A 23,792-nucleotide genomic window follows, 5' to 3' on the forward strand; every position below is an offset into this window, starting at 1 on the left:
TGAAATATCATAAATTAATTATGGTTGTGCATGAGGTAGGTAACATCCTGCAGTTTCTCTTGCACATAGTGTTTTGCTCTTCTCCAAGTCCTGTTGGCACTGCAGATGAAAGCACAGGTGTAAATGGGAGTAATCCTTGATAGTGCGAGGACAGTTTGATGCTTTTTCATGATACACACCATTGGAAAGCACCGTGTTGAAACAACGACCCTTCTCTTCCTAGACCTATCATTTTAAATGGGAAGTGACGTTTTAGATATAAATTGACAGATCTTTTAATGTGCTGTTAGTAGAACCTCATCTACAAGAAGGTACACTTGCTAGGGTGAAAATTAGTTTTCTCTTCTTTACACAATGCCAATCTAAAATAGTTAACGTGATCCATAAATTCTGAAGTGTTAAAAACAAATTCATACTATACTTTGAAAGCTAACTATACAAAGCATACAAAAAGGAAACATTAGGGTGTTATTACAATATCTCTCTATATATAATATGTGCAAAATTCAATATACAAGCTTCTTGTTATTCAGCCATTAAAAAATGTAAACATGTTAACTTATTTAAACCAATATAAGTAGTTTGATGTTACTCCTGGGAAGCAAAGATTGTTGGTACAAGAGCCTCCATAACTTGGAGGGCAAGCAGAACATGGGACTCCTACTTTATATGGTGCTTCTCCAATCCAGTTCCCCCTGAAAATATAAAAGGAACAAGAATGATTAGTCATTTGAGAAAAAGTTTATCTTATATTGAGAAGAAAAATATATTCATTAAAGGTATCTATTTTGAGAGATTAAAGAAAAAATTTTGAGTGATGTCCCTTAAGTGCCCAGTGCAACATGTGCAACTATATTTTTATATCTGTCTAGTGACAAACATTGTTTTACTAATTCAAAAATAAAGTCCCAATACTGTTGATTTTCCTACCATCAAATGACTCTTGAATCTCTGATTCTGGGACATAATAATCATTCAGCGAGCACCCTTTCTTGAGAAATTACTAGCAGGAATATTGATTCAAAGTTCTCCTAGAACATTTTAGTTCTGGCAGTTATCTTAAAATCTTGTAATTTGAAGGTAGAAAGACCAACTAAGAATCTTATTATCAGATTATAGTGGCCTGAGTCCACACTGTGAGGCTCTGAGGCTGAATTAATTTGGTTAACCAGCTTAACCAGCTTTGAGACTGGTTAAGGAAAAAGGGAAGATGAAAATTATTCACAACAGTATTATCTTAGAAAGAATAATATTTCTGAGTTCACAGGGGTATCATAGGTTAACACCTATGGGAGGAGGAGGGCACAGGCTCCCATCTGACAAACAGAGCTATGCAGTTTCTAATAAAGCTCTAGGTAAAAGCAGCACAAGTCTGGAGAGAACTCACGTGAAATGAGGTAAGTCTGAAAGATCTGGGACATCGGAAAAAAGCATTGGATCTTTTGGATGCTTATGTAAACGCCCAGACTTTTAGAGATTCATGTATCATGCAGGATGCAGGAAGAAAGTAAGTTAAAACTGGATTTTTATTTAAATGTTATGTCTCACAGAGCAGAGAACTTTCCTCTAGTTTGCATGTGACGTGGTATAGTAGTGAGTAATGCAATTATTTATGAAAGATTTTCTCATCCCCTACTTCCTAGCCAATAACATTGGATCAAAAGCCTTGGTCTGGGTTGTGCCTTGGAAGAAAGTAGGAATCTCTCAAATAATTTGCTCATTCCTACTTCACTTCCAAATGGGTACAGCAGACTGTGTGCTCAGAAAATATGTTTAGTTTGATAACAGATATGGAAATCCAGAAGAAGTCTGCCGAAAGCTGATTTTTGCTTTCTCCCCTACCTCCTTAACTTTACTTTTACCCTGATTTCAGAAACACTTTTTTTTTTTTGAACATACAGTATGGCATCTGTTAACATTATAGGAGATCTAATCCCCAAATCTTCACCAAATTCCAGGAGGGTGTAATATTCTTGTATTCTGATGTTCATGGATGCTGATTGCTTAGAGGACATGCTGATTGCTTAGCCCTTGTCCACTGGCAAAGACATATCTGTATATAAGCCCAAGAGCCCGAAACTTTACATGCTTAACGCAACTTTATTGATTCTTTGGAACATGTCCTTAAGCGAGCAAAGTCCTCTCTGTACCCTTCTGTGACTGTGCAAGAAATCTATGTGAAAATCCTTATTCATCTAGCTATAGATCAAAGTTCTACCCAAAATCTCTTCAAGAGAAGAAGCTGAAAACTCCAGAAAAGCTTACTGAGATTTTTAGACTGAGAAAATATAAAAGGTTATGAGTACTTTGTTAATTGATAGACCAGTAACACCTCCATTTTCACTCATGTATCATATATGACATAATTCACTGCTGTTTTGGAATAAAATAAGACAAGTATCCTGTGGTAGTTGTAATTCTTTTCCTATTTATTATAAACTTTGTTTATACCTTGTCCAGATCATGTAGCTAAAAGTCTCAAAGCTAAAAGCTAAAAGTCAGATACAGTTTTTGCTGCCTGATATCCTTCCCTCTCTTTTATTATCTCTCCTTTTTAGTAGATATGAAAAAGAATACAGAAATATGCATGATTTCATAGGAAAGAAAAATATTTTTTTCCAAGACAGTTTTCTCATCAAATCCTATCTAATCTTAAGATGCAAAACCTTTAAAAATACTCATACTCAGGGAGCAGATAAAATAGTGACATGACTTAAATTCATTCTCTTGCATATTCTTTACCACAAATGGATGTGTGCCACTGAGAGTTTATGGAAAACATATTCAATTCATTATATTTAGTTTCCTATGCAGAACTATATCTTAGCTTAATATTACTCAGTCAGAGAAACCAGCAGCCTTTTACGCTGTCCATGCTATTTTTGAAGCACTGGTCCAAACTAAACCTCAAAACCACACTCTTCTTGTCCGTATTTTACTGATTCATTCTGCAGCCATATGTGAGCTTGAGATGATGTCCAGGGAATACTTGGAGAAAATTCAGTTCTACGGTTCCGTTCAACTTAACATATATCTCTGCATGGCTAAATGAAATAGGGCCATGAATGAGTATCTATGATATTTGCTTTGAAGGACACTAACATTGCAAGATGAAATGAGATTTGTAAACAATGAGCTTACTTAGATGGACTTTATGAGAAGCCTATAATAGGGACCTTTTTATACAGTATGGTTATAAGAAAAGGTATAATCTTGGCAGTAGTGTGAGTTCAAGATGCACTGTAAAGATGTCCCCTAAGGCCTAATCTCAAAACGATGCTGTACATGAAGAAGTCCAACTCACCAAAATTATCTATAATAAGAGTAAGGGAAAAAGGAATTGAAAGCAAAGTGGAGTCCAGGGCAAAGGGTGAGAATTACAGTACAAATAATACTAAAAATAAAACTGTTTTTGTTCCTTACACCTCTTTTTTTTTCCTTCCTTGTATACTAAAGCTGTGCATTTGTTAGATGTCATGTTAAGATGAATGAGCAGCCCACAGAAATAAAGCACAAATATAGGTCAAACAGCAGAAAAAGGAGTAAGTAGTCTCATGAGAGGACCCACACATTCATGAAATATAAAAATAAACAATATTAAAAGAGAGCAACTCACTTTGGGGCATAGTTGCATACCAAGTAAACAGCTTGTCGCCAAACCGATCCCCAGACGTTCATATTGTGGCATGTGTGGATTGCGCAGCCTATACGATTGGAAGTGGCCCAAACCATCTGAATAAATATTTGTTATTGGTGAAGTTCACATTGAAAAGAAATATATATATATACACATATATATATACACATTTATATGAGAGAAAGCTATAAATACATCACAGAAAAGTCCAGCTTTGGACATAGATTTTGAATAGAATGGAATTTATATAACCTGTGTGTAATGTGTGCACATGGGTCCATAGCACCGCAGAGGACACCTGGGATTGCAGTCCTGAGGATAAGGGAAAGCATAATCCTTCACTTCATCATACCATGGCTTTACCAGCTGAAGGATGGATCGATACCTAGGTTTGTTTAAAAGAGAGAAAGAAAGGCACCCCTTTCAAAACTAGAAATTTTGGAACTTTCTGTTGCTAATCCCCATGACTGACTCAAGTCACCTTAAGGCATTTCTTCAGATAACACTAGAGGGCAAAAATATTAAGCAACAATACTTTTCAGCCAAATGAAAATCTTTGCAAAGTATAGATGCATATAAATTATTGCTAGAATAATGGAAGAAGCTTGCATCAAGTCTAAGATATGGATCTCAAAGATTGAAAGCAGTTATGTAATACATCTGCCTACCTTCCAGTTCTTACAGAGAGATTTTGGCCCAAGAATCTCAGTAAATAGGAAGGTCCATGGTCCCAAATGCATGTAGCAGCCCAAGCTTCTGCAGACTTGGCAAGAGTTTCATCCCAAACCTGACAAAATAAAAAATCATTAGCTGTAGTACAGAAAAACACACGACAGTGCAAGAATACAAGAAACAGGTATTTTAACTATTAAGTGCACTAACAGAGCACAACAGATTTGTAACCTAAAAAAAGACCTCTTGAGCTCCCCAAATCATGGGCCAGCACATACAGGATCCGAGCTAATCATCTACATAAAATCATAGAATCATAGAATCATTATGGTTGGAAAAGACTTTCAAGATCATCAAGTCCGACTGTAAACCCTTCGACTACCATGCATGTTAAACCTTGTCTCTAGGCACCTCATCTACACATTTCCTGAACATTGCCAGAGATGATGACTCCACCACTTCCCTGGGCAGTTAGTTCTAATGCCTTATGATTGTTTTTGTGTAGAAATTCTTCCTAATTTCTAATCTGAACCTCTCCTGGCGCAACTTGAGGCCATTTCCTCTTGTGCTATTGGTAGCTATTTTGGAGAAGAGATCGACCCTCACCTCACTACAACCTATTTTCAGGTAGTTGTAGAGAGCAATAAGGTCTCCCCTGAGCCTCCTCTTCCCCAGAATAAATAACCCCAGCTCCGTCAGCCTCTGCTCACAAGGCCTGTGCTCCAGCCCTTTCACCAGCTTTGTTGCCCTTCTTTGGATACACTCCAGCACCTCAATGTCCTTCTTGTGGTGAAGGGCCCAAAACTGAACACAATTTCTGATACAAACCAGGATGCCATTAGCCTTCTTGGCCACCTGGGCACATTGCCGGCTTATGTTCAGTTGGCTGTCAACCAACACTCCCAGGTCCTTTTCTGTCACACAGCTCTCCAGCCACTCTGCCCCAAGCCTGTAGCACTGCAGGCAGCTGTTGTGACTCAAGTGCAGGACCCGGCACTTGGCCTTATTGAATTTCATACAGTTGGCCTCAGTCCAACGCTCCAGCCTGTCCAGATCCTTCTGTAATGCTTTCCTACCCTTAAGCAGATCAACTCTTCCTAACAGCTTGGTGTCACCTGCAAATTTGCTGAGGGTGCACTCAATACCTTCACCCAGATCACTGATAAAGATATTAAAGAGGACCAGCCCCAACACTGACCCCTGGGGAACACAGCTCAAGACCAGTCTGCAGTTGGATTTAACTTCATTCACCACCACTCTATGGGCTTGGCCATCCAGCCAGTTTTTCACCCAGCAAAGAGTACATCTGTGTAAGCCATGAGCTGCCAGCTTTTCCAGGAGAAGGCAGTGGGAGACTGCATCAAAGGCCTTACTGAAGTCTAAGTAGACCACCTCCACAGCCTTTGCCTCATCCACTAGGTGAAGAATCAACGTATTCAGATGTCTCTTTTGTTGGCTGGAAAGGCCCCTGTTCTCTTACCATTTTCTCTCCGTATTGATAAGATCTGTATGTGAAGAGGAACAAAACATTGCGTGGACTCAGAAGGAAGGTTCAAGTGAAGGAGACACACACAGGTGGAACAATTCAGTACAGGTTTTACGTACCCCACAAAACCCCAACATATTTGAAATGAGACCTCAGGAGTATTTACAGTGCTACAGTGCTGCACTTGGCAGCTTTTCATATTTGAGGCCACAAGGTCAAGAAAAGGGATTCCACAAAGCAAAAACTATGAATGGTTTCCAGGTGCACTGAGCCACATCACTTCATTTTGCATGGGAGCTGACACTGCTCCCTGATTGGAATAAAAAGAAAACAGCTCTGTAAGGAGAGCTTTAACCATTTCTACTCCCTAAGTCATTTCCTAATGACCTTAAACAGTTTTTCTTTTTAAATATGTTTCCTGCTCATTTACATGCTAGGTTTGTAACACAATTATTTTTTTCACAGCAAATAGAATTGCCTCAGCAACCATAAGGATATCATCAATAGAGCCTATTCCAATCTTAGGTCTTTAGATAAGGAATATCTTAATGTTATATTAAAATTCTGCATAAATCCTAGTATATCCTAGTGTTTACGTGATACTCAAGTAGCCTCAAGATTCTGGAATTAGATATTCTTTTTTAATACTCCAAGTGAAATATTTTGGTACAGAATGTGATAAAATTGCTTCCCCAGCCCACAGTACCTTTAGTACCTACTAAATAGAGAGCATGGTCTGTGTGGTATGAAATAAGAGGCAAAGTTAGAAATAAACTTATCAAAGGATCAAGTGACCCACAACACAGACATTTTCTGTACTACAAGCTACTACAGATGTCTAAAACACTGAATTCATACTTTTAAGTTTCCAAAGTATTGACCACAGGTATAGGACATTAATTCGTGTCCCTGACTCCCCATGGTTGAGAAGATTTTCTAAGTGAAAACTATAGAATTTATTAAGTTTTATGAGCGTGCTATAACATTGATCATGCTTTTACTAATATGGAGCAGCTGAGGTAGACTCTAGATTATAACTGAATATATATAACACAAATGATCTCCCATTCAGGTCACCTTACAAGAAATATGATGGATGGTGCTTAAAGGAGAACAGGCTTTACACCTCTTCATAACAGGCCTGTGAGGGAAGTAAAAGGAAATCACTACTAAAAGGACAAGAGAAAGAAGTGTTAGGAACAAGCATTCCAAGAGGGAATATGGTCCATAAGCCAGGCAATATTTTGACTTCAGCTCTCAAAAATGAAGGGAATTTCCTGTAGGAGCTATAGGAGAGACTACAAGGCAGGACTACTAGAACGTGAGAGAAGCAACCTGGAACTCTTAAAACGCTGCCCAAAATCGAGGAAATGCTCCAGAGTCCAAGAAGAAGAAAATGATGTACAGAGTTTTTTCTTTCTGTTTTGTATCTCTGCTTTTTAGCCAATAGCAAATGCAACCTCTATCTGAATATCTCTTTACAAATTCTGTGATATTTCAGTGGTCCCCTAAAAAAAAGGCCTTTTGCCTTAAAGACAATAGTAGGTACAGATGTAGAAGTGCGCCTGGGAAGTGTTCCTGAGAGGCTGGAGCCACAAACTGACTGTATTTGGAGTCTGCCCAGACCCAAGGGAACTTAAAAGCACACGAATCCAGCATGTGGGTCCAAATACAGCTGGCTGGTGTGCATTCTAAGGGGCAGTTCAGCCAGTACTGTGACACCCCATAAACACCCTTCTTTGCTGGGATTAATCATGCTTCTGGCATGAATGCTTTCTGCCAGGAGGCTGAACATGAGGTTTGCGTGCTTGCTCCTAAGTGACCTGGCTGCTGTCCCACAATTATCTGGATGTGTACTGTATTTGCACAAATAGCACCGAGCTCCTGATTTTGACCCAGCACTTTTTTACATGCTCAGCTGCTTTGCAAAATAGTATGTTAGGTGATTAAAAGGACTGTGAAGATTGGATTAGGTTTTCGTCATTAACACTATCTGTCAACTAGGTGTTCCCCTCTGCCTTGGATAATAAGATGTTCACCCACTTTAATTTCTCTTTCAGTTCTTTTTCTTGTTCTCAGGCATCATCTGTAGCATTTGCTTGTAAAAGCCTCAGTTGGCTGTTTCAAACTCAGTTAAAAGTTTCTTTTCTGGTAGAAAAGTGATAGTCTCACTCCCTCCAAGATGAGCACTTGATCATCTCCACAAGAAGATGCAATTAATATATACAGGTCAAAGCAGAAAAATGATTATCTCATAATGACCTAAAATTTTCTCGATCATAAAAAAAAAAAGCACCATTAGTTCATTCCTTTCAAAAGAAGGCTGAATCTGGGCCCACACTTGTGTTTATTTTTTATCTGAGTTCAGTCTCCCATGTTAGGAGTTTTGGAGAAGAGAGATTTGGCAAGGAGATTTTTGAATCCATAAAGAAATAGGATATAAAGAAACAGAAAAAAAAACCTTACAGTAAAAAAAATGAAATAACTTGAAAGTCCAAGGAGCAGTTTCTGTACAAGAAGATATGAAAGGTTCAAGGTAATTAGTAAGAGAGTTAAAAAAAAAAAAAAAAGTGATGAAATAATGAGCTATGTATCAATGGCCAATCCAGCCTTTCTATTAAGCACGTTAAAGAAAGCTGCCTGACATGAAAATCGCAAAAGGGAAGGAGAACGATTTGCATACCCAGTGGATCAAGATCTGAGGAGATGACTCACCCTCATGCATTAATCATGCAAACTCCCAGTTGCCAAACAGTGCTCATTCTCTCCCCAGGGAAAAACATATCTTTGTTTGCTAGGTCACCAGTGCTTGGGGAAGCCGTCACCTTTGGTCCATTCGAAATAAGGAGCCCTCTGAACTCTGTAGACCACTGACAGTGTCCACAGGGGAGACCTTCCCCACCCCTCACCGAAGTCTAAACGAGCTGTGATTGAGTTAAAGCGTCTCTCATCACAGCTCCACTGGCAACGGGAAGTGCACATCCTTAGGCCAATTTATTTTTGCTTCCTCAGTCAAAAGGAATTTTCCTAGAAAGCTGTCTGACTGTGGTGTCTGCACTGTTCTCTGCTGCACTACCCTTGAGAAGAGCTTGAATGTGAGCCTGGTCAAGTGGGCTGAAAACAGGGAACAGATACTGAGAAAGGCCAGTGGTTCATATAGGAGGTTCCAACATCAGAGAGCACAGACTTTATCATCTGCCTCCGGGGTGCTTTGTGCATTCACATAGCACCTGCTGGTTGAGGCTCAGGTCAAGAATATAATCTTAGCCTTAATAAATTCAGAGGGAATTTTGCCAGAATTTTACTGATTTTTTTCTTCTACTTTCTATGAAGTATAATAAATATTGGAGTGTAGAAAGAAATCTCTTTAATGTTGAATGAAATTTGTTGAAGCCTCCTAAGTGTTTGTCTTCTAATGTTGTATCACAGTCTCTTCCTGTCTCCTGTTTATCTCTCAATTATTCTTAAATAATTTATATGTAAATGGCATGGAGTTTCCCTTTTGTTCTTTGTTGAAATAGCTTTTAGTACTATGAAGTCCTGGCCTGGCTTTTGACCCTATGAGGTCCTAACAGCTATGCTGGTAGGTATTTAAAAGGATGAGGAAATTGGAGAAATATTCTGATGATATAAAAAAAGAATCAGCTACAATTCTACAAAGATCTTTCCAGAGCATTTGCTGAATGATATTTGGTCATTCTCTTCCTATGTTGACAGCTACACCATCATTTGAGAAATGTCCTACACAACCATTAAAATAGACCTTGAATTTACAAAGTCCTTTCATTCATTCTTATTATGGCCAGAATTGTACTTCTCCTATCATCATTCCAATAGTGTGGCTTTCTCTTGCCACTCTGCTCAACACAAGTCTTCAGGGAGACAGACTAGTGCAGAATGGGAACTAAAACTGAAAAAAAATAAGGTACCTCAAACTGCACTATTTTATCTGCAGGCAAAACACATTAAGCAAATATACTTAAAATAAATTTGACAGAGCTTTCTTATCTGAGTCACTTTTTTTTTTACTGTAAGTTTTCTAAAGAATGGCTGAATTACTGCAAAGACATTGCTACCCTGGGTACATTTACCCAGATTTATTTTTTTTTTAAAACATCAAACTTTGTTGATTATTTCCATTTTTTTTTTTCTTGAAAAGCAGAGTATGTCATATTCCTAGCTTCAAATGCATTACTTCAACATTTAGTAACATCACCAGAACATGAAAACTTTGCTGAGACATCTGTGAAGGATGAATTTATGAAGTCATGGTTGAACAAAACTGACTGATATAGAGCAGGTACTAAAAGCAACATGCTCAGAGTTTGAAGCACAGAGTTTGAAGTGCTGATGTTAAATCAAACATCAGGCCTCAGGATTTTGATGGCATTAAGGGAGCATATGCCATTTCAGTTCTGTGCCTTTATTAATGCAAGAGGTCTTGTAATTATTATAGATCTTCAGGGTGACTACCTACAGGTAGCATAACTAATGTCTCCTTAAAGACTTTGGTGGAGCGCCTCTCAGTTTCTTTGCCCATTAGGCTAGAGTCCTTACAGCCCAGCTTCATATTATCTATACTGTGTAATTTCAAGTATTATTTATACTACTCAATAAGTACATTGAGATTAGGAAAATAAATCTTTCACCTATGCAAGGCCTGATTAAGGAATTATGGCTACCAGTGCAGCTCCTGATTTTTTTTTCCCCCAAATTTGGCTGCCTGGAACTGTATTTAACCACTGAGGCTTAAAATACGACTAGGACAGGCCACAGTTTTCAGTCCAGTGGGCTGCAGGGAGCAGTGTGTATCTCTCTTGATCATCCGAAGGACCCTTAACACTTGGAGAAGGGACTTCATCAGATGATATCCTGACAGATTTTTCCACAGTTGGAAGAGCTAGAAATACAGACCATTTACACAACTACACTTAATAAAACATAATAATTTGATTAAATAGGATGGACAGCTGCATCAGATAAAACCAATTATGTGTGACTATTAGTTTACTTTCTTGATGCCTGAAGATTTTCCATTGCTATAGAGAGAACATTTTAATATTTTGGCAAAAAGAGAAGGATGAAGGCTTTCCCTCATCATTAGTGATGCTAATGAGTTGTGGGGTCTTCTAGATCACCCAGAGTGTGACTAACTAAGTCAAGAAAAACAAAATTGAATGTCTTGAATCCTCAAATTGGCCCTTGATTGGCGCTTTTCTTTAATTAAACAGATAGATAATCCCCACACCTACAAATGCAGAAAAAAAACATTCTTTAATTGCTTTTATATACTAGTGTCTGAGTGACTTGTTTCTCATTTTTTCAAAAAAGTATCTCCTCCCTATCCAAAATATAAACAGAATTTCAACATTATATAATCTTGTACTAGAAGAAAATATCCACAGGCACTCAGTAAATATAGGAAGGCCTTTCTTTTATTGCATGTCTTCAACACATTGTCAAAGCAAAAAAGAAAAAGAAAGAAGACTCATAATTTTTGCTTTTCATGTTGCTGTTGATACCTACTCAGAGATTTATGATGTGACCTTTGAAATCTGCAGAACATGATCTGTTGTTTTTATTTTTGTTTTTATCCCAGAAAGCAACTGCTGACTTCTTCCAAACTCATCAGAAAGATCTGTCAACACTTTACTGTATTTTTTCCCTTCAGAACAATGTTATAATTGTTCTTTTTTTTTTCTTATGACTTACTACTCCAAATGTAAAAATAAAGTATATGTAGTTAAAATGTTTATTTCATTTTTATTTCAGGCAGACAACAAAGCACTGATTTCAAGCAGTGCAACACATCTCACGTGAAAAACACACTTGAAATAATAACATCTTTAAAGATAAGAAGGTAGAAAAACACTTTTATATTGCTGCCATTACAGATGCCACAGCTGAGAGAAAAATCTGTTGCTGTCATCTGAAATTCCATTTATGTTTGGGTTGCTCTTAAAGTTCAGAATTTGGAGGAAGTATTAACAGGATTATCAACAGAGTATCAAGACTAGACTTGGCAAATTTGGAGACTGAGGGCAGACAGAAAGAACTTCTTAAACAATATTTAAAATAAGAAAAAATGTTATTCCAAGGTGAAGATTATTTATCAAAAGTAGACTAGAAAAGCAGATTTTCAATGAAAAAAATGAAACATTTTTCATTTATATTTTTCCAAATTTCCTGATTTTCACAGCCAAAAATAATTCTTTTCCCTACAGGGCAAGCAAATTACTTTCCTGCAGTTCAGAACATAAAATTTTAACAAAGAAAATACAAGGGAAATATTCTTCATCTGACTTAGTATTGTTATATCTATCTACGGCCTTGTTGTGTGAGAATGAAAAACCATTACTAAAGCAAAAAACTCTCCTCTGCAAATTCTGAAACAGCTGCTAAAGGCAACAGGTAGCAAAACCTGTGGTCTACTGACAGACTAAGCCAATTATTAATACTCTTCTCATTCCATGTGCTTATTTGCATTACTTGGTGGACTTTTAGAAACATTTAATTTTACTTGTCATGAAGGATGCTTTAAAAACATGTAAAATAGGGAACTCTGTTTACCTGAGTTTGTAAGAAGACAGATTCTGTAGCTAGATGAGATGGGCTAACTGGGAAACTCATAAGGATGGACTTTTAAACTGGGAGGCTTGGGTTAGGGTATATGACATCATGATGCTAATGATCATTTAAAAACATTGAAACAACACAGAAATCTGCTTCTATTCTTCTTTTATCATCATTATCCTTCATCTTTACTGTCTTGGGTTTATTGTCAGTGGCAATGAAGCTCTCCTTGCTTGAACCAGGGTACAGGAGAACTCCAGGAGAGTATTGCTCTCAACATTAAATACCAGCAACCTTCCTCAGTAGTTTAACCTGGATCACTGTGGGCTTTTTTAAAATATAAGGTATCAGCTAGGATAAAGTGTTGGATGTTTCTCAATGATAAATCCTGTACTTAAGCACTGCATAAATCAGACAGCAAAATATGTCCCTGTCAGTACCTCAGGACCCTCCTAAAAACAATCCCACAGCATCTATCAGGTGTCTGATGCCAAGAGGGATGTGACTTAACTGGTCCCACAGTTGGCTGACAACAATCATCCAGCTGAACTGTCAGGCACCCAGTACAGTTTTTAAAACAAATTGTGAGTGAACAGCTGAAGAAAGCTGTATCAACCACTCTGCTCTTCAAAAACTGACTTACGTGACTATAATTGCATGATGACATTGAAAGTGAAACATTGGGATATGCTGCTTTAACACAGTTGCATGGTAATAAGTCTCATTTTGCAACAGTAATAATAGAAAATGCCAACTTGTTTTTTGGTTTTGTGATCATATTTGCCACTAATATGCTTCCCGTGGTTTCATATTAGAGTTTTCAGATTGTTATTTTTTACTAACAGCACAAACAAAACCATAATGGTTCCAATGGCCCTCAGAAAGTTGGCCAGCCAGACCTACTTTTAGCAGCAATCAGTCAAAAATTCAACCTTTTCACCTCAAACGTCTCATTTTATTCTCCATGAGCCCTGTGCTATTGCTTGTTTATTTAACTGGACATCAGAAGCACTTATTTCCAAAACACCAAAAACCAGGGAAGAGAAAACCCTGGAGTCAAGCAATTTCTTCCTGTGATAAAAACTTTGGGAAGCTGGGGGATGAAATCCTAAGTGTCCAGCCCATTTATGCAGCTGGTCTCCACAGCTGCTGGTGTAAGTCCCAGCATGGATTAGCAGATGTGGACTGCTACTCCCCCAGTGCGCAGGTCTTGTCCTTTGGGGTCATGCAGCGTGCAACCTTGCACCGCCCTTATTGCTTGCATGTGCATGAGCCCTTTCTTAGAAATCCCACAGCAAAAGCCTCCTGCACAGCTCCTCTCCTGGTCTTTTGTTCAGGGGAACCCATAGGTTTTAATGCTCAGAGATTTTGAGTAGGGCACCCCCACTTCAAATCTGGCACACAGATTAATCAAACAATCCTCAGCCCTTCTTGCTGCATGCTTTCTCAGCAGAGTGACTGAAAGTGCTTCGTCTCTTTGCCTTCGCTTTTTTTTTTTTTTTTTTCCAATACATACTGTGTGATGAAAACATATGATCTCATTGGAATTTATGGACAGATTTGGCAAACTTCAAGTATTTATTTAGACTGTGAGATCATTTGGATTCTAGGCCATCTCTCTAAGAATAAGAGGGTTTTTTTTGCTCTCAACTGCCACCTGTTAGAAATCTTACTGTGCATACTGTGATTGATGCCCACTGCAAATGCAAATACTTTCCCTAGTGTCTTACATAGTAATTAGAAAGATCACACAGCAAATTCCAAATTTCCTAGAGAAAAAAAATCATGATGGAAATTGCTGTTCTGTACTTCAATCTTTGCAAATAAACACAGGTTTAATGTATCAAACCACTTGTCCAATACTATCCTACAAATCAAAGTGAAATTGTGCAATGTTTTACAGTCAATTTACTCTCATGTATACAAACCTCCTGACATCTGATCCACACTTCTGAAGCGCTCGACATTAGGTCTGTTTTATACTCAGGGCATCAGCAGATAGATGTCCAAAAAATCTCATTACCAAAAGGTCTTTTCTTGGGAAAATTCAAGTCAATTTCTGGTCTACATTTTATACAAAAGCTTGCATTTCTGGGCATTTATTTTGTCCAAATTCAAACTCATACCATTTAAAGCTTGACCGCTGCGAATAGTCAGTTTGTTTCTTCCAACGACTGTCTGCATTTCTTTTCATTTTTGGCACTAAGCTTTTAAACAATGAGAAACAAGGAAAACTAGTAGGCTGTCAAGTTTAATAACAATAAGCTTCCCTGATATGTTATTATTTGTTTATCTTTTGGAAAAGTTAAATATCAGAGCGACGTATCTTAAAGTATTCAGTGCTTTCCTAACCTACTGCAAGGCGTATTTTACTTGGCAGGAGCTTATCTCAGAAGTGGCAACAAAAAAGACCTTACTTTGTCCAGCTTCGTGTCACCCTGACAATTTGTCATCAGTCTGATGATGAAGGTGGATGACCTCTTTCATTTTAAATACAATCAGTGCAAATATCCTTTTCTCAAAATCTGAATGGAAAATTTGTTTCTTGTGAAGAATTTTGTTTCTCTTCTAGTGGGAAATCCACATTTTTACCTTTTTGTTATTAATCACTGACTTTTTCATTAAAACAAAATTATTGTTAATTCCTTTAAAATTTTTCAAAGAATATGATCTTTTTTTTGCTAAGTAGTTCTATCTGAAAGTTATGGCAGCAGGACACAAATAAAAATACATTGCAGCTTCTTCTTTCTGCCAGATAAAGAATAAGAACAAGAATCCTTTATTCTCGGAATAAGAAGGCTCAATAAAAGATGTGCTATCTTCATAAAGATTAATAGATAAGCCTATACAAATGGAGATAAAGTAGAAAAAAAATCATTCTCTTTTGAATTAAAATAGACCTTGGAGACCACCACAGAGTATCTAGAGATGCACTAGCACATGGAGATGCCTGTGGTGATGACAGTAGTCTGTGTCCAAAAGACAAGCAAGTGGTTGTCTTGTCATTATTCCAGCTTTTACTGTCTTTGGGATATACATTTCCATAGACTTGAATAGCCTACTCTCTTTTTCAGATATGGAAGGAGAACAAAAGTTTTGAGAGATTTAGGGTTACTATCATCTCCATTCATGTATGAAACTAAGTACTGTGTACTTTGGATAACAATTCTTGTGAAAAATGCCCTGTCTCTGTTTTCAGCCAAGAAGTTCAAGAGGTGCTACATTTAATAATAAAGGAATGTCTAATTCCAAGGGCTTTGGGCAGGCTGATTTTCTAACAGAGACTTTACTTGCTTGTTTTTTATTTACTTAAACTCCTAGAAGGCTTTCTGCTAATACTAAATTTAAATAATGTAAATATTCTCTTTTAAAACACGATCAAAATGGATGTTTGAAAATATTTATGCCTAAAACACGGGAAAAGAACTCTAATACCAGAGAAAATTTAACACAGTCATTCCTGACAATATCACTTTGGGGAAGATCCTCAGATTTTTCAAAGGTTGCTTTCCAGGAAAGGTCCTTTCTGTTCATTTCTTAAACCAGTCTTCCATCACTCTCAACTTAAAAGTTCTTTTACTTGACATAATCAGTTTAATTTAAACCCAGTTGAACACCAGAGTTGTTTCTGAGATTCAAGAGTGGTTCATAGCCTTGTGTAGCTGAAATTATTAGAAAAATTGGCATTGTTCTGCACCTCACTGACAACCATTGATTAGTGCTGCAGTGGGAAATAGGTAAGTGGATAAACTCATCTGTTAGGCAGAAGAGAACTGGGTAACTACCATAGAAACTCTGGCCACTCAAGCTTACTTTCAGCTCCTGTATCAGTTATCATGTTGGGTATCTGTCATAGGCAAAGGCTGAGCATGCTGTAAAATGACTGCTTCTTTTCATCCCACAATGTAGTCATGCAGATGAAAGCTCTCCAAATGGACTCATGTAAATCTCTTCAGTTCTTTCCTTTTTCTTATATTTTTCTGAAAGGAATAATATTCCAGAGGTCACTAACGTATGATCTTCAAAGACACTGGTTGGTGGGTTATGACAATACATACAAAGGGCACGACTCGGTTAACTAAACATAGTAACAAGGGTTAGGAGAGAGAAAAAGGAGCCAGTAAACATATCTCATCATTAAATCCCTTTCTCATTTGTTTTCACTTCATTTGCTGTGAATCCCTCATGTAGAGCAAAGAAAAGTTGTCGCTAATTGAGATAGATGAATTACACTGAGGGAGCTCTAAGCATCTCCTCTTCCTAGAAGACTGGATGGGCTGTACGTACACTAATTTTGTACTCTGGCAAGATGAAAAGCATATTAAGATTTTTGTGCCTGCATTCCTCTGATTATTTTATCCCAACCTTCCCCACGTATATAGGATTTAAGGGAACACTACAATCCAATGGTTGTGTAGGCTACCAGTCAGTTCTCCATTATGTATGGCTCTTGCACCTTTAAACATGTAGAATTAAAATGGTGGAACTAATTTTCTTTGACTCCTAAGGGCACTCTTCACTGATCTAGTAAAGGAGCTGTAAATGGAGTGTAACTATAGTTTGCCCCAACATAGAGAAGCACTGGAAGGCACATATAAGGAAAGTAAGGAAACATTATATGCACACATAGATCTTAATTAATGCCAAGAAAGCTATGAGAAAATATGTAGAGGGTAATGTGCAAGGCCAAACAAGAAGAGAAACTCTATTAAGCAGTTAAAAAAGTGCATATAAAGATTAATTATCCGAGTTTTGGAGAAAAATATTTAGGTTAGACATTTGGAAATCATTTCTATTTCTAAGGTAAAATATATGCCAAGAGATGTGACTGAGACAGCATCACTATATGTTTTCAGGAGCAGACAAGATGAAAACCATATGTATTTAATGTAGAAGGAAGTCCTGCAAAAGGGCGTTCATAGACTGTATGAATTAAGAGATCCTATCCAACTCACTAGACATAAATCTTGAAGGAACTAGTCCTGCAGTCCTTACTCAGACACAGATGATTTCAGTGGGACCATGCAGATCAGCCAGGGCAAAAAACTCAAGGAACAAAACGTCCTCAAGATTTAGAAAGGTTTGTAAAAATGTAAAAAGACAACAGCAAAACTGAGTAAACAACCTGAGAAGCTTGATATTTATCAGAAATGCTTTCAATTGGAGAACAAAACAAACTGATGCACTTTTTCCATGGACATATGAAAGGCTTTCAGGTATTAAATAAGACTCTGTAAAAACTGCTAAAACACTTGGTAGAAAAAATACTAGAAAATACATCTTCACCATTTGTCTTCCCTATCATCTACCGCATATTCACAGAACATTTTTAAGATCACATGAATAGCCAGAAACTTTTATCAAGAGTTTCACATTAAGACTGCTATTACAATACAGCTAATAATAGTGTGACCACTAAGTAGGTTATTTTCTTGCTTCTTTGATTTGATTATTGATTATTGTCTGCAGGTTTTTGTGGTCAGGAATGAACATCTCCAAACTTGTCATCTTTGAATTGACCTCAGCAAAGTGGTTCAAAGCGGCTCTTGAGGCATTAAAGAGTGAACAGATTTCCCCTATGACTTTTCATGGCTCATGTGTCTATAGGAATTACTTTTTGTTCATTATATTACAGTCTTTCATGTAGGATCTACAAATGAAGATGAATAAGCTCAACTTGCCCACTCCCTTCCACCTCTTTTGCAACCAGCTCATGATAAACTATCTTTAGCTATGTTGCCATGAAAAAACTCCTGGGTATCCAAACTACCAGTCTATTACTGACTACATACTTTACCCGGGACTGATCCTTGCAGAACTCCAAATGATAAGCTCTACAAGTAATCAGTGAAATACTCATAGCTCCTCTTTCAGTATTTCAAAACTTCAGCAAGTTATGAAAATATCCTCATAATCCTGCCATCTATTTCCCTAGTTTGACTATGGGAATCCTATGCAGCACCGTGTCCAATGCTCATTTAGGTTCCGCTATATCAGATTTATTGCTTCTGCTTGGCACTTGCAAAATTGTGATCAGCATGTACGTATGCATATTCAAACTAGGTTCTGAATGCATATAGCAACATGAGTTGTGTGGAAAGAGCACATGGACTTTTAAGAAACTGCCTCAAGTCAGAATAATTGCAGAGAAGGTAAAAATAACAGATATTTCTCAGCATAGCAGGTATTTCTTTAGAGAATATTTTGGGATCCTACAGATAGTACCAATGGGTACCAAATGATCTGTTTTTAGAGACTCAAATTTCAGCCAGCAGGATCCTGCAAGTCTTTACTGACCTACCAAGTACTGAGATGTTCCAGAAAGGCAATACAGGCTACTACAGTACAAAACTAACATTCAGAGAAAGAAATTTGTTTGTTTATAGACTTCCCCTGGATTTGAGGATTTACATGCCTTTCACACTAGACAGCTGCAGGATATTTTACACTTCACTTTTTCTGATTCATGAATTTTAAGGAACCCTTTTGCTTTCTGAAGGAAAAGTGCAAAAAATTAAAGTGGATTATTTTAACCCAACCTCTTCTATTTCAAAATCATGGTGTCCTCCTTAATGTGTGTATGACATCAGATTTTGAGTCAAGAGCAAAGACTTGAGAATAATAATCTTTGTCTGAGAAGGCACGAAGGATACATAATAAAAAGGCTTTAAAAAAAAGACAGAAGTTATTATTGATACAATATAGACCTGAAGGTTTTTGTTTCCCTTTTTCTATTACTTGGCATACTTGGTGACTTTAGATTTGCCCTTACACTCAAACTTGAAGGCATCAGCAATACTGGCACCAGCATCAAAAGGAAGAACTTCTTTGAATTGTGTCTCATAGGCTGCTAACATCTTTAAAGAAAGATTAGTCAAAGTCTTACCGACCCATTATGCATAAGGATGGGCCTGTTCCTTTCACTAGAGCTTTACAACAAAACAGTGTCTCGCCTAATTGTATTTGACTCTCCAGCTTAACACTGGGGACTGTATATAACAGGAAGTTGGAACAGCACTGCATTCACCTTTTTGGAACTTAGATAAGACATTGTCTCAACTCTGTTCACTGCCAGGCTCATTTGAACGCCCACTGTCACTCAAAACTGTTCTTTGAGACCTGTCATCAGAAGTCCTTGAGCGCATATCTTTCAAGGCAATAGATGTCTCCATCGGGCAGACAGAATATGCCCAAGGAATTGAAAAGATGGAAGTAGCTGGATGTGTCAAGAGCAAAAGAAAAAAACAGGCCAGTTGTGGAGAACTGGATTCATAAGAACCGAACTATATTATTAAGTTCTAAACTCTTACCAATTAAAGAGAAAATGAAAATTGAAATATACAGAGGTCAGAATGAGATACAGTCATTTATGAGAAAAATGTAATGGAATTAGGAAAACAGAACAAAACATACTTTACCCTCCCTGTATACAGAGAAAGATGAGATGTCTTTTTCTTGTGTTTCCAAATTGCCTAGTCCTCTATTTCAATATATTTACAGGCAGATTCCAAAATCTACAGCATTAACAGGTATCTCCAGCTTCTCTAACTTGCAACAGTTATAATTTTCTAATCTATCTAATACGAAGTGGAAGATGAAGTGGAAAAGTCACTTTAATCACTACAAGTGCATTTTTCCGTAATTTTCAAGCCAGGAACACATATTCTGTATCACTCTTTCAGCATGGTGCTCATTGTCTTCTGGTGATGACAATATGCTTGTTATCTTATTTAGGGAAATTAATATTTAATAACACAACAACTTTTATACATAACAGCAGAGATCCTATGTCCCTGTAACAGATGCAGTGCCAGAAACTGAAATCATACAGAGACCAAAGATTGACTCAACATCTTTCCAACTTTAAAAGGTCATTGCTGATAGCAGGGGTCCCCAGTCTGTGGCTTACCAAGAATATGCCATCTTCAAAATCTTCCTACCAAAAACCTTTCCATAGCCACATAACTGGAAAGATAAAGAGAGGTTACCTTCACCACAAACCAGATAGCAGAGAAAGTCGTGAGATGCTGCCTACTGGGCTTTTTTTTTTTGCTCCGTGAAGTTTCCTGAGGAAACACAGATCAACTAAATTCTGCAAAAAGGCTACAGCTGTTCAAGTCAGTGTTAAATGACTTAACTGCCACTTGAAGACCCATGTTCAAGTTGTAAACTCTGCATCATTACCTGAGATCACCTTAGGTAGTACTCCAAACTTTGCAGCAAGAATAAAGCACTTAAGAGTTGGGAATCAAACTTGAAAGAATGGTGTAAATCCTGTCCTTGTGATCACTGACAGGATTAATGCTGTCAGGAACACAAGGACCTCCTGTGCTGTTTCTTCTAAATGAACCAAAATGGCAGTGGAAAGAATGGCACACAAGCTGTAAAGAGTGTGGCTCCAGTAGCAAGCCTTGCATGGTAGCAAACTGCAGAGCAAAGCTGCAGCATACTCAATCAATGTAGATGATGCCAGGGAAGTGCAACATGGCCTAGGTGACCCTGCTTGAGGAGGGGGATTGGACTAGATGATCTCTAGAGGTCCCTTCCAACCTCAACCATTCTGTGATTCCATGAAGTTTATGCATACAGGTATATTAAAAAAAATATAATAACCAGGGAAAGTCGTATTTTCAAAGTATTTTACTGAACTGGCTAAGAGCACTACACTTACTTACAAAACTCTTGGGAATATGACAAGGCATATTCCTTCACTTAGGCAAACTACAAGAGTACATTTCTAAAAAACATAAAACAAAGGAAGGACATGGTAGGCTGCCATTCCCTCAGACATTACAAAAAAGTTTATTTACGCAGAATCAAAGCAAACGTCAGCACGGAGCTCAGCATTGAAAATGATGACTGAGCTTGACTTCTGACCTCTCTATTTTTTCTGTCTCTGACCCTTTCACTTAAACAAACTTCAAACTCAGATTATGGTATGGCTGCAGGCCTTCATCCTGCAAAGGAACTGTGAACACACTCAACTCTTTGAGGTGCTGCTGGGATGTGCTAACAGATTGTATGATCAAATCCAGATTTGGGTAACATCTGTGACAGAAAGATGTCCAAACTGTTAGTCAGTAGCTGCTTAAGAGGAGGATTTGTTATTACAATTATCCCCTTTTTATGTCAGGCTGGTGGTGTCTTGTTTCTTGAAACTGTTAACTGTCTGTTGTCACCTGAGATGCTCTGAGACTTTAAACAGATATTATACTGCTAATGCAACTTGTCTGTGCTTTTAAAAGACTGTGAACGCCTTACTTAGAAGGTACAAAAAGTTTTGCTTAGCCAACTTATTTTTAACACTAGAACTCCACAGAATTCAAAGTTGGAACATAAAATAGCAAACACACTGGCTTAGCTATTATCTTAGTGCCAAGTATGAAGTCACACTTAGTGAATAACGTTTATCATACCTGCAGGAACAGATAATTCTCATCAAGAGCATCTGCCAAAAATGGGAAAAGGTACTGACCACAAACAGAGCATGTTAGGCAGGCTGAAATTCCACAGGGAAAATAAGTATTTAAAATAAGTATCATATCTGACCAGAAATTAAAATTATTAGCTGCACTCACACAACATGCAGTAAGCAAAACATATGAATATGAGCCAAACAGTCCATCAAGCATTACTTTCTAAATATGGTTTTACCAGACTCTTTCTGAAAGTGCGATGTGTGAAAGTAGTTAACAATATTCTTTGGCTACATCAAGGCAAAGATTTTCAGCATACTCCACAGCAGTTTTGCAATGGGACTACTAGCACCTCAAACATGTGTGATCATATGCTGTAATCACATAGCTTTCCTCCTGCCAACAAGCAGTTAACTCACAACTCCATTCACTTGAGCCCCAGCAGCTTCCCTGGGACTACTCATGGAAATAAAAATTCAACAAGGTGAATAAAAGGTTCAGAGTTTAACTTTTGATTGCTTAAGTTAATGCAGTTTAAAATGCAGAAGAACATTTTAGTAAGAAGCAATAGTAAAAAATTGTGTACTTAACCAAAATCCACATTTTTTACTTTGTTATGTATTCCAGCAGTTCCAAAATGTTATCCTTCTCTCAAGTAAACAAAGTTCACTTACCATGTATTCCATGTTGGAAGCAGGTGGGAAGACTTTGCCTCTAACTTGATTATGGTAATCAAGAATAGCAATCATGTCATTCTGTGAAATGTATCGCTTCCGCCTGGCTTTGGGAATTTTTGCAGAGTCCAGATGAGCTGCCAAAGCCGTCTCAATGTCAGTGAAATTATTGTTTGACAGGAGTAGGTCAGTGGAGTTGGGTAATGCTACTGCACTTGTTTCACAGAGAATGGAAAATAAGAAAGCACAACTGATTGCAGGGATTACTGTCATTTTGAGGCCAAAGAAGAAAGGCCACCGAGATGTTCAGCTTTTAGTCAGGACAGTGGAAAACAGATCTGCAGAAAAAAAGATGTCAGGGTTGTGATTCTGTACATCTAGATAGCAAGACTGAGTGAATTGGCAGACTGTGATCAGACCAACGATTTCTGTCTACCAGCCCACTTTCAAAAACAGTCCAGTCAGAACACGTGTTACTGAACATACTATGATTAAATGATAACATGCTCTTACTATAAACACACTAAATGGAATATCACTATACCATGAATGCCATGATCAAAGCTAGTATTCCTGAAACAGTGGCAGTACTATCACACAGTATAATGACACTGTATATCATAAATGGGGAGACTGCTAGAAACCTCAGAGTGTTATGTCCTGAAAATGAAAAGTACATCCCAGGTTATGCCTTTCTTATATGCCTGGATTGAGTTGATAATGCCAATATAAATAAACCAGTAGGCAAAAAAATCACAAAACATATAAATCATGAAAGCAGGACATCTTAGAAATAATATTAAAATCTTAAGTTCAACAAAATGTGATGAACATCAATAAAACTGCATGCAAAGCAAGCTTATTGAGCTGAATGGCTTACCTCTGGATAATACCAAAAAAGCACACAGTCTATTGTTCTCCCCGTGTGTATAGCACCCTCCTATGGGGTGTATGAACCCTGGTGAAGGAGTGTCTCTTACTACCAACCCCCAAGGAACCGAGCTCTGCTGGCTTTGAAGCTTCTGGTCACAGGAGCTGCTAAGAGCTTTTATACGTTACGGTCTGTGTGATGCAGAACAGGCAGTTTCTCTGAAGGACTCTGCCGTGCCAAAAGGAGGGGGGAGGAGTTCAGCAAAGCGCTCGCGTGGCCATTGGGTGGCATCCCGGGAGCGGAGGAGGTTTGGAAACTCAGCTACGCCCCCAGTCCCTATAGTACAAGAAGGCAACATGCAAGGCACTCTCTTTCAGTACTTCCTACCTTAGTTCTTTCTGCTTGCTTTTCCTCGCTTCATGAGCATCACATTGGCTCTGCTACTGTTTTATGTTGCTTTTCG

General features: G+C 37.8%; 1 protein-coding gene across 1 annotated transcript; it reads right to left on the bottom strand.

Moving 5' to 3' along the window:
• Window positions 1-493: 493 nt before the first annotated feature.
• Window positions 494-23,178, bottom strand: PI15 (peptidase inhibitor 15). The gene is made up of 5 exons (XM_010221085.2): window positions 22,459-23,178; window positions 4,306-4,424; window positions 3,890-4,022; window positions 3,617-3,732; window positions 494-695 (listed from the first exon to the last, which is right to left on the bottom strand). The coding sequence occupies exons 1-5, from the start codon at window positions 22,729-22,731 to the stop codon at window positions 560-562; spliced, it is 777 nt and encodes a 258-aa protein (XP_010219387.2). The 5' UTR covers window positions 22,732-23,178; the 3' UTR covers window positions 494-559.
• Window positions 23,179-23,792: the final 614 nt, after the last annotated feature.

Source organism: Tinamus guttatus, unplaced genomic scaffold, assembly GCF_059628265.1.
Source record: "Tinamus guttatus ecotype Peru unplaced genomic scaffold, ASM5962826v1 Tinamus_guttatus_pri_ptg000086l, whole genome shotgun sequence".
Taxonomy (NCBI): Eukaryota; Metazoa; Chordata; class Aves; order Tinamiformes; family Tinamidae; genus Tinamus; species Tinamus guttatus.

What these genes read in the sequence shown, in the direction of transcription:
- PI15 (XM_010221085.2), bottom strand. Translation starts at nt 22,731, where the DNA reads ATGACAGTAATCCCTGCAATCAGTTGTGCTTTCTTATTTTCCATTCTC. An exon ending in TGTGCACACATTACACACAG is followed by an intron (nt 3,733 to 3,889) that starts GTTATATAAATT and finishes ATATTTATTCAG; the next exon opens with ATGGTTTGGGCCACTTCCAA. An exon ending in GTATGCAACTATGCCCCAAA is followed by an intron (nt 696 to 3,616) that starts GTGAGTTGCTCT and finishes TTATATTTTCAG; the next exon opens with GGGGAACTGGATTGGAGAAG.